At 34.9% G+C, this 16,056-nt stretch overlaps 1 protein-coding gene across 2 annotated transcripts in view; it reads right to left on the bottom strand.

The window, feature by feature from the left end:
- EDIL3 (EGF like repeats and discoidin domains 3) overlaps window positions 1–16,056 on the bottom strand; it is a gene marked incomplete at both ends in the record, with an annotated part of 384,944 nt that overhangs the window by 18,981 nt on the left and 349,907 nt on the right. For both annotated transcript variants that reach the window (XM_084234061.1, XM_084234062.1), the window contains one exon: window positions 1,356–1,511. In XM_084234061.1, coding sequence (XP_084090187.1) covers window positions 1,356–1,511 — 156 coding nt within the window. The remainder of the gene's footprint in view (window positions 1–1,355; window positions 1,512–16,056) is intronic.

Genomic DNA, 16,056 nt, shown 5'->3' with positions numbered 1-16,056 from the left:
TGAACACACATAATTTTTCCTTAACACAGCTTTCCTGAAGCTTAGTCAGTTATGACTAATGAAAAACAAAAAGGTCATTCACGCCTTTTTAGAATTTCATTTATTCAACTTATAGTAAACCTAGAAAATTGTTATTTTGAGAATGTTTTTTTCTGAAGTAATCTTATTTCTGGGTCTATATCAAGCTTCCACACTCACCCACCCAAAATGTATTAAAACTAAGCAGTCAATACAGAAAAGCACAAAAAGGAATTAGATAACTTTGTAAATATTTTTGTTTGAAATGTGCATGTGTAAGACATTTCAGAGGAGCATGTTTTTCTCTGAAATAGTCAATTCATTTATTATATTTATTCAGATGAAAGCTTACAGTTGAATTTTAACTTGCAAATACTGAAGACTTTTTTCCCTTAATGGAAAATAACCATGGATAAGAAGATACAAATAATACTAAGAATCAATAAGAGAGAGTTTATTCAACCTCACAAAAATTAATTGCTAGGTTGTTGTAGGCTAGATATGTTAGAAGAACACATCTAATAAAAGATATATGAAAGTAAAGGTAAAACACCTAGCTATAATACTTGATTGATATATACACTCATACAAATATTGTGTATTATAGTCATTTTGTATAGCCAAAAAAGAAATGTAAAGACATTTACATAATACTAAATATTCAATCTAAGATGCCATAGATTATAAAACATCATTACTTTATGTTCTCTTAGAAAATATGTGTTACCAATTAAACTGTAATATCGAAAGTTATGCTAACTTTTCAACTATTGAAATGCAAAATGTGTGTATATTCTCAATGTGTCCTAAGATGCTAATTGAGTAAATCTTGAGATGATAAAGGTAAATAGGTTCAAAAAACCCCCAAAATTGAATTAAAACACAATCAGAGAAAACTGAGCAGAGAAATACCCTATGTTTTAATTCTAAAAAATAGAATAGCTTAAAAACTGTCTATTTCTGAAATTCCTTATTGTCAATGAAATATCAAATGCTTATAATCTTTTAGTTAGCCTTTGAAATATTTTTCTTCAAAGAAAATTTTTATAATAGCAATAATATATGCTAATAAAAATAATAGTTACATGTGATAAATATCTACATGTGTTTTTAGAATAAATTATTCAGCTTTATAAAATACAAACTGGATTATACACATGGTTGGATATTAGATAATTGATAACAGAAAATGACAGAAAAGCAGCTTATTTTTCTATAGGGTATAACATCACGTATTTGACTATAAGTTTTGTCACAATGCTATAAGCACTTACATCAGATTTGTATACAATTTAATCCCTCACTTTTGCATCTTATAAACCACGTGGATGTCTTACCTTATCCTTTCTTTGCTTTTCATCTTGGTACACAGTCCAGTGTTCCCCATCATTGCTGTATGCTAGTTTGTAGGATCCCACAAACTGTACATGACCAAAATCTTTAGCCCCTTGTGTAATGATACCAGTCACTTTCGTAGGGACCAGAAGATCCACCTAAAAAAGGGGAAACAATAATTTAAATGTCACAAAAGAGTTCATTATACATCTGTAAATATATTGAATTCAAGAGATTATGAAATATATATATGCTAAAACTAAAAATTCATTCATCATTTGTATTTTAAAACTAATGACTGAGTCTTTTTTAGATGATCATTATCTCCCAGGACTTCGGCCTATATTGCAATTTTCTGGTTAATTCAATAGTAATACAAATAAAATTCTGGCTGTACACACACAAAGAACAAAAAATGACACTAAGTGTTTCATAATTAAATATTATATTACACTGAATCTTATTTCCATGAATTTTAATCAGTTCAGTAATATACATGTATAATAATAACTGTTCAATGAAAAACCCTCTTTTAGGAAACTGTATTTCTAAAAATGTTGAGGAGGCAGGTAAGTGCTTTTTAAAAATGAAGGAGGGTTAAAATATGCACCTATGACTTGCGGGATCTGTGTTCATGATGTATTCTTTCCTGCAAAAACCTATACTTAAAAGTTGTATGATTATGGTGATTTAGCAAGCATTAAATTCACCAAAATATAACTGATATGCATAAAATAGGAGTGATTTGCATCAAAGAACACAAAACATTGAATAATTCAGTATGCTCCCTCTTTGTTGTCCACTTCATGCATCTTTTCTATCATCTTATGATGCCAATTTAAAAAAAAAAATAGGAAACTTTCTCCATGTGGACAAGTCTTATAAGAACTTTACTTTCTGTTTCATTAAATGTTCCTTGACCTATAGCTTCCTCTCTCCTCCTTTAATAGCCACCTACTTCCTATGATTTAAGTGCCTTGCTACATCCTTGATCTTATCTTTAACTGTCATGATCCCATATGTGACCTTGGTGCTGTCAACCTTTATATTCTTTTGTTTCTATTTCAGGTTCTCCATCCGGTGAGATGTAAGAAGCCACAAATAGACAGCCATGGGTCAGATACAGGCCATGAATGAGAAGAAACAGCTAGGGAAAATGAACTGAATAGATCATATTTTAGTGACATAGATGATCATCAATAACAAATGTGAAATTTCTTAATGTTTCATAGACTAAGAATATTTCATTAAAAATTAAAATGGGCTTTTAACCCACTTTTTGCAGAATTCATTAAAGAGATTAAGCTTAAAGTAGACAATGTATTAAGACAGGGAACCATCTCCAATGTTTTACTAAAACATTGTATCAACTAATATATCTTTATTTATTTATTTTTTTAATTTTAATTTTAATTTTTTGAATTTTTTGAATTTAAATTTTATTTTATTTTTATATTCCCCATACAATTACAATCCCCTTATTTTGACCCCAAGCCCTCCTTTCCCCGCCCTCCACCCCCTCATAGAGTGTTTCTGGTTCATAGTTGTTTGTTGATTTTGATATTTTCTTTCTTATAGTTATTCTTTTTCCTGGTCCCTTATTTAAGTTTTCTAGATTCCTGCTATGAGTGAGACCATCTGGTATTTTTCTTTTTCTTTCTCGCTAATTTCACTGAGCATGATCCCTTCCAGCTCCATCCATGTGACTGCAAATTGCATGTGTTGATCTTTTTTGAATGTTGAGTAATATTCCATGGTGTATATGTACCACATCTTCTTGATCCAGTCATCTTTTTTTGGGCATTTGGGTTGTTTCCAAAGCTTAGCTATTGTAAATAGTGCTGCTATAAACATAGGGGTGCAGGTGCTCTTTGGAATTGATGTTTCTGTGTCCTTTGGGTAAATACCTAGGATTGGAATTGCTGGATCATGTGTAAGCTCTATGTTTAGTAGGTCAAGAAATCTCCACACAGCTCTCCATAGTGGTTGGACCAGTTTGCACTCCCACCAGCAGTGCAGGAGAGTTCCTTTTTCTCCACAACCTCATCAACATTTGTTGTTGCTATTTTTTTTAATATGTGCCATTCTCACTGGTGTAAGATGGTATCTCATGGTAGTTTTGATTTGCATTTCCCTGATTACAAGTGATGTTGAACATTTTTTCATATGCCTATTGGCCATTTGCATTTCCTCTTCAGAGAAGTTTCTTTTTACCTCTTCTGCCCATTTTTTGACTGGATTATTTTCTTTGTTTTTATTGAGTCTCATCAGCTCTTTGTAGATTTTTGTGATCAGTCCTTTATCATTAGTGTTGTGTGCAAAAATGTTCTCCCAGTTGGTGGGGTTTCTCTTTGTTTTTGTTATTGTCTCTTTTGCTGTGCAGAAACTCTTTAATTTGATGTAGTCCCAGCTCAACTAATATATCTTAATACTACAGTACTGGGAGAATTGGAAAGCCACACATACATGAATGAAGCTGGATTACTTTCTAACCAAATACACAAAAGGAAACTCCAAATGGATTAAAAATTTAGATATAAGACCTGTGACAATAAAATACAAAGGAGAAAACATGGGTGATATATTCCATGATATTAAGGATATGACTTTTATCAGGGGAATTAAACACAAAAATAAACAACTGGGGCTACCTCAAATGAAAAAGCTTATATACAGTGAAAGAAAATACAAAAAATTTAAAAAGCACCCAAATGAATGTAAAGAAAATAAACAACATATAACTGATAAGGAGCTAATATCCAACATATATAAAAAACACAATTGAATAAAAAGCAAATAAACCAATTAATAAGTTTGCAGCAGATATAAACATATAATTAACCAAATAAGATATCTTGAAGGCCAAAAGATAATGAAAAAAAAGGTTCATCATTGCTTCTAATAAAAGAGATACATATTAAAATCACAATGAGATAACATCTCACACCCATGAAAAATAGCACATATTAAAAAGACCCAAAACAAGTGCTGGAGAGGATGTGGAGAAAAAGAAACTACATTACAACGTTTCTCAAAATGTGAACTTGTACAGCCATTATGTAAATCAATTTGGATTTACATTAAAAACTAAAAATGGTAATTCTCTACAAACCAGCAATCCCACTCTTGGGCATATATCCAAAGACTGAAACCATCAGTAAAACCCCTGTATGTTCCATACTGGGTTTATAGCAACATTTTTTTTTATAATAGCTAGGACATGGAAGCAACCTAAATGAAGACAGACATAACTAGATCCACTATCCACAGCATGGAGTATTATATAACCACAAGAACGGATGAAATTTAGTCATTTTCAATAAAATGGAGGGAATGTCAAAGAATTATGTGCAGTAAAGTAAATCAGAAAGATAAATAAAATACTGGATATTTACATAGAAGACAATGCAATAATATAAAGCGTTTTCAAAAGCCAGTGGACATTAATAGATATCTTGAGGACTTGGAGATTAAGGATGGAGGGGATAATAAATAAGGGGATGCAGGGTGGTGGGGAAAAATGAATAAATGTACAGGCTGTCTGAGAAAAAAAAAAAGACAATAAAGGAGATACTGCTCTTCCTAGATATCATTGAGGAACTGAGGTCAAAGTGAAAAAACAATCTTGTATGTCCAACAGCAATATACTATGGTGAAATTATGATGTCTAGAAAAGAAAACAGTTGCTGCCATAAGCAATGCTAATGCTTGTCTGGGTGTCCTCAAGGTAACAAAGCATGGTGTGTGATTCAGAGATGAACAGTGAGTAAAGGGAGGTCCTAGATTCAAATGCATGTCCTTCCGTTTCACATGTACATCATACATATGGATTCTAACTCAATGATTTCTTCCTAATCTTTGTGACGATGTCAGAAATTTCTGAGGAATCTCAAAGCTATCTTAAACTTAACAGCCACAAAAACAATCCTGGCTTTAGAATACTGGGAGAACCTGTGTTTTAACCCAATTTTCCTCTGTTCTTCAGCTGCCTGAGCTTAAAAATATGGATTGTTTTTGTTGTCCTAAATCCAAGTCTAACTGTGCAGAGACACCTAGCCACTGTCCTCAAAGTGTTCTCAACACTGTTGACATGCAATAAAAAGGGAAAAATCCTAAAGAACTCTGAGTCCCTGCAAAGCTTGTAAACACAGAAATTCAAACTGTCACCAAGAATATGAACATCAACGGGGATGGATTCTTTTGAGTTAAGCTTCTATAAGTCCTTAGATAAGATGATGCAAGAGGAATCTCTTTTTCTGTGGCATTTCAGCTGGCTTTCCTGCTGGGTGGAGATGTTTTCTCCTTAAGTTGTATGTCTTGGCTCTTTTGAACAGATATGTTTTTCTCCCACTCGAAATGCTCCCCTTCTCCAGCTTTTTTTTTTGAACCAGAAATGTTTTTCTTTTTTTTTCCCAGTTAAATCAACTCCTCGACTTAAATAGTCAGCAATCTGTTTCAAGCTGGATTTTATCCTAAAATTTGCTGCATTAAACTTAGAATACCTGGGCTAAGCAATCCTTCTTTCAGTATAAAAATAACCAGCACCCCACATTTCACATGAGTCGCTGCAACAGGACATGGACAGAACATTCCCTGACATAAGGACAGGTAGCCCTTGTGTTCAACGTGCAGGCAGTTGGTTCCCAGAACAGTCCTCTCCTCACTGCGGCCCAGGACATTCTGCCTTCTTGTAGATCTTCAAGGTTAACATTGTATGGCAAACATGCTGGCAAAATATCTTCTAGCATTTTATACTTTCACCTCCGAGGCTTTTCTCAAATAGAGCAGGGCACTGAGCTGGAGTATGAGCAGGCATCTGACTTTTTGGACTGCATTTCATGTTTGAATCTTTATTAAATGTGCCTCTCATGGAACAATTCCTCAATAGTTTCTGCTGGATTAATTGGAACTACTTCCTAAGTATGTTGTTGGACAAGAATGAACCCATGGCTAAGGATATCACAATATATTAACCAGAAATGCTAGCACCTTTCTATGTGGGATAAAATTACTGGCTGTGGAAACATAATGGCACAGTGTTACCAACAATTATTTACTTGAGAAGACAACTAGTTTAAAGTTCTTTCTCATCTTCAGCAAAATGATTGTGAGAGGCAGTCTATTCTAGTGAAGCTGCATGGTCTGGCTCTGTCCTCTCTACCATTATGCCCTTGGGCAAGCTACTTCACCTTTCTATGCCCCAGTTTCTTCATCTGAAAAATAAAGATAATATTCCTGATAGGATTTTATGAGTAGGTAAATACATTTTATTACAAATATAAAGCAATGCATAAAAAAGAGTAAGTGCTATGTAAGACTTTGATAGCAGTAACAAGGGACAGTCGGGAGAAGAATCTAATATCAACCTCAGAGCATCTCTAGAGTTGCATAAATATAGAAACAGAAATGGGATGTGCTAGAAGCAATTTCTGGATCATAGCATATTTTGTTCATAATCTCAGGATGCATGCAAAGATAGTCATTTCATCTTTACTTGATGTGGAGAAACTTTGAAACAACTGAAATTCCCATTTATGTGTGCAATGGTTAACACAAAACAATAAAATTCGTTTCATGGAAGGCTCAGCACCCCAATTTAAATATAAAGATTATATTAAGATTTTACAATAGGAAAATGGTTAAAAACACTGTTTAAATAGATTAAGTTCCAAATTATAGTGATTTATTTCCCTTTAAAGTAAACATACAGAGTGGGACTTAAATGATAGATAGGTAAAGAAACAAGTATTGGATGAGGGTTATGTAAGATTTTTTTTTTTATTTTAAATCATCCTAAATGTCTTATAGTGAAGTATAAATATAGTTAGTCTAAGTTAGAAAAACAGCAAAGGAAAATTAAGAGTGTAAAGGTCAAGATAAACTACATTTCAAATATCTGACAGATGGTTCCCCAGAAAGAGACACGGAAAACCAGCAAAGTAACTTGATTTTCATAGAGATGCTCTAGAAGAGTGAAGAAGATGAAGACTGATAGAGCTAAATTGGTGTGCAAGTAAAGAGAACAAAAAGGATCACTGAGACTTATTGCGGAAGTATGTTCCTCAGCTATAGCTAAAATATGCTAATTTCTGCATTCATATTATACCCATTTTTTTGAATTACATTTTTTTAAAGATTTATTTATTTATTTATACAAGCACTGGGTACAGTCAGAAGTGCAGGAGGATGAGAGAATTCACCAGAGCCAGAGCGGGGAGCAGAGCAGGCAGAAGGACCGAAGCACACTGCTGAGGGGAGCAGCGGGCAGCAGGAGAGGTCTGCGTGCCATGTGGGACCCTCGCCTGGAGACTGGGGATTGAACCAGCGTTGTAGAGGCTGCGGGCAGCTTTGCAGCCCAGCCTTCAACTGCTGTGCCACCAGGGAGGCCCTGAATTACATATTTTATAACAACATGTAGCTTTGTAATTTTAACTCATTAAACAAAAATCACTTTGGAGCAAGTACATATATACACACATACACATAGCTTTGAAATAATTATAGACAAATATTTAGATATCATTACAGTTTTAATAAAGATTTTTTTACCTTGATATTTATATAAAACGTATATATAATTCTAGTAACAAATAAGGCACACAAATATATTCATTCCAACAATATATTCATTCTGACATTCATTACTGCATCTCCCTTTACTAAGTTAGTTTTCATTTTTAATAATATTTAGAGCATTCTTTCCATATTGTTCTTTTCAAATTGAATTATAAAACTATGAACACTAACACAAACAAATCAGACCATAAAGTAGGCTTTCAAAGGACAGAGGGAGATTTCCGCTTTATTGGTGTTTTGTAGTATGCTTTTTTTTTTTTTAAAGATCTATTTATGCATACAAGAGCTGGGGTATAGGCCAGAGGTGTGGGGGGGGTGAGAAGATTCACCAGAGACAGAGTGGGGAACAGAATAGGCAGATCGACGGACATACACTGCTGAGAGGAGCAGTGGGCGAGACAGGAAAGGTCTGCTTCGCCATGTGGGTTGCTCCCTGGCCGGCCAGGGGATCGAACTCATGCTGCAGTGGCTGCGGACAGCTTCATAGGTTGTGTCTTAACTCCCTGCACCATCAGGGACGCCCTGTAGTATGCTTTTCCATGTAAAACCACACACAGCATATGTATCGGGACATAAGCTTTCATGTCATCTCTCAGGACTGTGTTTTGCAGAACACCTGATTTATTGAAGACATTCCAAATACTCAGATGTCACCTGACCTGGATTCAAAATGGAGATAATTCTGTATTTATCAATCACCTGAAATTATAACATGAACAATGCTATATGACAACTTGAGCTGTACCCAATGCTAGCTATCAGCTCATGGCTATTAACTTTTAAGAGTTTATTTATAATCATGTAAGTATTTGCACTGTATGTTTTAACTGAATATGAGATATAGTATGGCAATTATAAACATTTTACTTTTAATATTTTTATTTTAATAATCTTTATCATTATAAAGTAATACATGATTTAAGAAATTGAAAAATATAGAGAAGATAAAAAAAAATTGACCATCAGATATAATCAGTGCTTTGTATCCCCCCCTACATATGTATATTTCAGATGATCTGTTATACTTAGCAATTGAAAAATATTATTGGTTACTAGGTGTTGGTTATACTGTTCATCCACATTTCCAGGTAAATAAGCTCATTTTTTTGGTAATATTTCATTAGTAATTCTCTATGTCAATAAACTATTTTTAAGACTTTTTGTCCTCTCATTACTCAGCTACAAATAAAGATGGAATCTTGACATTTGTGACAACACTGATGGAACTGGAAAGGATTATGCCAGGTGAAGTCAGAAGGAGAAAGACAAATACCGGATGATTTCACTCATGCGGAATATAAAGAAACAAAACAAAGGAACGAACAAAACTAAACCAAAATAAACCCTAGAAATCTGACTGTAGAATTATTATTATTATTTTTTAAAAGATTTATTTATTTATTTAAAAGGATTTATTTATTTATTTATACAAGCACTGGGTACAGTCAGAAGCGTGGGAGGGTGAGAGAATTCACCAGAGCCAGAGCAGGGAACAGAACAGGCAAACAGATGAAACACACTGCTGAGGGGAGCCGTGGGTGGCAGGAGAGGTCTGCGTGCCATGTGGGACACTTGCCGTTGGCCTGGGATCGAACTGGTGCTACAGAGGCTGCGGGCAGCTTCGCTGCCCAGCACTCAAGCGCTGCGCCACCAGGGGAGACCCTAAGATTTATTTATTTATACATACAAGAGCTGGGATGTAGGCCAGAGATGCGGTGGGTAAGAGGATTCACCAGAGACAGAGCGGGGAACAGAACAGGCAGACTGAGTGAAATACACTTCTGAGGGGAGCAGCGGGCGAGGCAGGAAAGGTCTGCTGTGCTATGTGGGTTGCTCCCTGGCTGGGGATCAAACTCACGCTGTAGAGACTGTGGATTGCTTCATAGTGCTGTACTTAACCCCTTGTGCCACCAGGGAGGCCCTGACTGTAGAATTAAAGCTACCAGATTGGGAGGGCAGTAGGATGAAGAGCAAAGAGGAGATGGGACCCAATTGGTGTTGTTGAAGGATTCTGGGTATTTTGGTGATGGGTGCGGGGTAGTGACATACATCTGAAGAGGTGCACCTATACTGGTAAATCATATACAGTCTTGTAACTAATGTTCCCTAAACACAAATAATACAATTTTTAAAAAAGACTTTTTGCCCTAACGGGTCATTTGAAGGATTTAATACAATCATTTAATTACCCTAAAACATTTTCTCCTCCTGTACCATCAAGTTTTCTATGAAAATACATTCTCTCATAAAATCCTGGTCTTTACATTTGGCCACATATTTTACTTACTTACTTATCTGGTAAGAGGACAGGGTTTTTAAAATGAAAAGTAGATTTATTTTCTAAGCCTAAAAGTAATAATCATTCCTGAAAATTCACAGTATATATGTGGTTTTATAACTTCTGTTTTTCAGTTACTATGGATATTTGTACATAGTAATAGTGATAATTGCCAAAATTAATCATAATGACTACATTTAATTCTTTATTATGGATATGCAAACATATATGGTAATATTAACCAGTTGCCTTATTTGTTTCCAATATTTTCATCAGTATAAACTGAATGAACTCCTGTGTATGTCTATCTGGTTTTACCTACCTTCTGGCTTTCTCATTCTTTATTTTTAGTTTTTTATTGTTTTCATTTGCACTCTCAGACTTACTTCATTTTGTCCTCAATATTATGAATTTTATTTTGATAATGCAAAATCTACTGTTAAATCTTAAAATTTTCTTGATATATATTATCATTTAAGATACCTCCCTCATCATTCAGCATTCCTCTCATTCTCTTTATTACTCATGGAAAAAATACCTTTATATATATATTTTTACTATTTTTAAAGATTTATTTATTTATACAAGAACTGGGGTACAGGTCAGAGGCACAGGAGAGTGAGAGAATTCACCAGAGACAGAGCAGGAAGCAGAACAGGCAGACGGACCGAAGACAGTGCTGTGGGGAGCAGCAGGCGAGGAAGGAGAGGTCTGCTGTACCATGTGGGAATCTCCCTGGCCGGAATGGGAATCGAACCTGCACTGCAGACTGCAGACAGCTTCACAGCACAGCACTCAACCTGCTGCACCATGGGGGAGGCCCTGTATATCTTTTAATAATATGCTGTCTCTTCAGAAAATTTCCCACATTCATAATAATTCTTCACTTTTTGAACATTTCCTATTTTGCGTTTCATCATATTTAAAAATAAGACCCAATCATTTTCCTTTATTCTATTTATTTGGACAGTGAGAGATCAGTCCTGGCAGTTGCAAGGACACTGATGGTAAGGGGTTCCCTTTACCTCTCATCACCTATTTGCAGAATTCTTTAATCTTTCAGACACTAACAGTGTCTCTGGCTTTGTTACCAATACCCAGCAGATATTAGGTAGTATAGCTTAGCTGGTGTGAAGGACAAGCCTCTCCTACTCTTGCTGTCTTTTCTCTAATAAAGGAAGGATAACTTCTTTTCTCGATAATACAAAATTTAAAGCATTCTCTTGTCAAATATAAAATCACAGGCAGGCAGCTTGGTCTCTGCTGTTCACCATACAAGTGGCATACAGACGGTATTTCAAGAAATAGATATTGAATGAATGGTTTAATATTTTACGATTCAACAAGTTAACATCTAGCTAACGTAATTCTATTCCACCTTTGCAAGTTTCCTTTATGGACCAAATGGGTGGGATGGGACATTGGGAGATAGAGCACTGGCCATCCCATCCATTTTTATGCCAGCCTGTACATAGGCAGACTATGTAGTAGAGTATCTACTGAGCCCTGTTGTTCATAGGACAGGCTCCGGGTCTTGGCCTCTGCTGTCCTAGTGCAGATGTAGGAGTCCTCATAATGTATTTGCAAGGACTCTGTCCAGAGACTGGAAAGCATTGACAGGTATATATTCACATGCATACTTGATGGACAATGACAATGGAATCAAAGGCTGCAGCAGTCACAACTCAGAAGCTGAATGAATTAAAATGATGTAAGTGATTTCCTCATAAGCTCAATATAGGAACACTTAAAATTAGGCCTGCTTAATCAGCTCCAGAAAAAACTATCCAATTTAGGTCTAAGGAATGGGTTTGGGAAAATTCAACCATCAAAATGTCTTGTATAAAAAGTGTTCTAAATGAAAGTCCATTTACCAAGATGATTTTTATTAAAACACGAAGAATTTTAAATAAAAACACCAAAATTATAAATCTTAGCAATTAACAACTCAGGTTTAATATAGTAAGGTTGAATGTGATGCCCTATGTTAATTTACTTAAATCATGATATTTAAAGGGAAAATAACTTGATTTTTCTCTTTTAAAATGAGCATGTTTTTGCAATATTCTATATAAATATTATTTTTGAATTGTTTTAAAAATGATTCTCAAACAATTATAAGAAACTAAGTTTGAAATCAAGTTAATAGGTAAGTGATTACTCTAATTTTTTCTAAATTCTATGTCAGAAGGAAAAAACTTAGGAAATTATTTGGAGAAAGAGTCATACTTTTCTTTTTGGTGATTGAAAGTGATTTACTGCTGAGTTCACTGAAAATAAGATCACCTGGAAACTAGAATTAAAATATCTTCCTTATTTGCCTTTCAAGTCTCATTTGGATTAGGCTGAGAACGTTGACTTATTCCATGATTAAAGAGTTAGGACTGTGGCTAACTGAATTAGTTTGTAATTGATAGGGTCATTATTAATTGGCTAATGATGACTTAATAAAAGTCTTTGATCAAAGGGCATGGCTATGTCCAATAAATGTTATTCATATACTTCATTTACATATAGGTCAAATTCCAACTGAAATAGGAAATAAAAATATGAGTAAATGATTTGCATGTAATTTAGAAAACAACATAGCTTTGAAGTAGGAATGGAAATAGTTATTTTGTGCTTTTTGATAGCACAGTGTGAGTAGAGAGTAGGTAAAACTGTCATCTTTCATAAAATTAATGATTGACGGAACAGGGGATCAAACTGGCATGTAACTCAGTACCCAGAACTTGGTGGATTGTTCACTTGAACAAGTGGCTTGAATACATATCTTTGACACCTACTTCACTGAATACAATTTTAGCAAAGGCATTTGTATTTTGTATAACTATTATATATTTTTGAGACTGACATTTACAAACACAAAACCTCTATACAAAAATGTGTATCAATATGTATATTTATATAAATCTTGTTTTGTGACAAATAAATAAAAATCATAAAAAATTCTGAAAGTAAAACATCCACAGAGTGTACAGCAACAGCAAATCACATTGCATACCTTAAATATTAAAAGGTTCTTGAAAGGTAGGAAAGTTGACAGAACACACAACATATTTTTATGCGCTGTGTTTGCTGGAGAGTAATGAATTTTATGCTAATATGAAACTTTTCCATTCCCACAATTTATAAATTATCCATAGAGATGTGTACATCATTTTACTTTATCCTGTGTACCCTAATTCTAGATTTTATAGTTTTAATTGGATTTGTGCTTGTATTATGGTGGTTAATTTTTAGGCTTAAATAACAACCATACAAAGAAACTTTTTCCCTTGTCTTTACAAAAGGAAGTCAATGCCTCTTAGGACTTGGGCATGATGTAAATGGCTCATGTTGCTATGGGAAAATCTACCATCAGTGTCAATAGTTGAAAAAGAGCCCAGGTCAGTACTTTGCTCTGGGGTGAGTGAAGGAAAATAGGAAGGAGATGGCTCAGCGGGGGAAGAACTGCCTGTGGATTACCGGGTTTTAATTCATTGACACGCAAAGTAGATTGTCTTCAGGGGTCACTTTTTTTTTTAACCTATTGTTCAAAGGAGGAAGGATATATGTAGTATGGATGAAAGGGATGCAGATTATTTCCATTCAAATGCATACTCAGTAACACTGTCAGCATTTTATATGTGTAGGAAGGACAAGCCAGGCTTCAGTGGATCTGGCAGGGCTATCAAGTTCATCAGTGCTCCTGTCACCACAGATTAAAATTGTCACTGTAGAGAGCCTCATGAAAAGCCATAGTTATAGATCTCCTCATCGAATACCCATAAAATCAACATGTTGTATTTATTTATATTAATTTATTGATGGTCAAAAGTCTCATTCATATTGGTCCATTCTTATAGATGCCCATTTCTATTTGTTTCGATCCCATTAGATTAGGAAATGCTGTTGTACACTTGAAACTCCAATTAAATCAAGCTTCTTTCAGTTCTGATATCAATTTTTTCTAGTCCATGATCTTTTGAGCTTATTAAGTGGTAAATACAAAGCTGGGTGCTGAATGCTGATAAAATCTGAATACTAGCTGATGAATATATTTTAATTAAGTCCCACAGAAAAATATGATCTGGATATACCTATAGCAAAGCTCAGAATAGGTATGTGCCTAACAGTTATAATGTTATGGCATGGATATAGCACGTATAATTTTCATAAAATATGTTATTATTGATTGTGTATGAATAACAAGATGTGCTTTTATTACCCCTTTAGAGAAATACACTATATTTAAGGAACTCTTGTTTATACTCTGGTCTCAGAATTTACACAGGGCTCATTTCTTTGTGCAACCAGCTCCCAACAATCTCATATTTTTAAAATCACATTCTTCAGCTCTAAAACTATTCATGCGTTATATTTTCTATTACTGTAAAATAGCTCATAAACCACAGTTTTAAATTAGGTATGGAATTAATAAATCACTTGGAACAAACTCATTATATTAAACTTATTTAATTTTTTTTGTATATGCATTCAGATTTTAAAAACTCTCCAAGTTATAGCTCACCACAATGAAGGTTCACTTACTGATTTAAATGAAGAATTTCATGAGACATCCCCAGTGGTTGATTATCTTTGCAATACCTGTCTTTGATAGCCCATCTGGGACTTCAGACACAAAATACTGACATTTTAAACTATTTGCAAAAAAAAAAAAAAATCAGAAGTAAATTAAACAGAAAATAAAGATATAATTGCTCTTTTATTTGTTTTAACAAGCACTTAAGGATATTGAAACCAAAAGATATCTTAATGACATTCAACAGTGATTTAAAGAAAAAAGGTAGCATGTACATATTGTTCCATGGAGTGACACTAAAAGTATAATGGCAGATATTTATTTAAAATGAAATTAAGGGCCTCCCCAGTGGCACAGCGGGTTGAGAGCAGCACTGTGAAGCTATCTGCAATTTCTGCAGTGAGGGTTCGATTCCTGGCTGGCCAGGGAGATACCCACAGGGCATGGCAGACCTCATCTGTTGAGACCACTGCTCCCCTCAGCAGTGTATTTCGGTCATCTGCCTGTTCTGCTCCCTGCTCTGTCTCTGGTGAATCCTCTTGCCCTCCAGCTCCTCTGGCCTGTACCCAAGCTCTTGTATAAAAATAAATAAATCTTTAAAAAAAATGAAATCAATCAGTAAGAAAGTATAGGAAAAGTAAAAAATTCCTCAAACAACTCATAACATTTGCCCTTGATCTTGTGACTTTTCCATAAAGAGGTTATTTTGACGTCTTTCCCATGATAAAATCTGGTACATTTCAAGAAAAGCTGAAATATCTATTAGTTTAGGAATCAGAGTATAAACCCTGATACTTCTTTTTGTTGAACAGTCACTACAGATGCATCAATCTTCAGTTTCCTTGAGGAGAGAGGGGACACTTGGGATGGAGCTTATACATAGAATTAACTATCATTTAAATAGCTTATATTCTGAAAACAAAATGTGGTCTTGTAATGTTTACCCTCTGACTTTCTTTTTTTTAAAGCTTTATTTATTTATTTATAAAAGCACTGGGTACAGTCAGAAGCACGGGAGGGTGAGAGAATTCACCAGAGCCAGAGCAGGCCACAGAGCAGGCAGACCAACGAAATACACTGCTGAGGGGAGCAGCGGGCGCAGCAGGAGAGGTCTACGCACCATGTGGGACCTTCGCTGGCAGTCAGGGATCAAACCGGCGCTGCAGAGGCTGCAGGCAGCTTTGCAGCCAAGAGCTCAACCACTGCACCACCAGGTGAGGCCCTTCCCTCTGACTCTTTTGTGGGGTAATACTTTCTTTAAAATGTAACAGCAAATGACATAAGCTTCCATGTAGAGAACCAAAGACAGCCCCCAGGAATAAGC

Source organism: Talpa europaea, assembly GCF_964194135.1.
Source record: "Talpa europaea genome assembly, chromosome: 5".
NCBI classification, from domain to species: Eukaryota; Metazoa; Chordata; class Mammalia; order Eulipotyphla; family Talpidae; genus Talpa; species Talpa europaea.
Note: the sequence above shows the minus strand (reverse complement) of the source record. Positions and strands in the feature narration are given on the sequence as shown.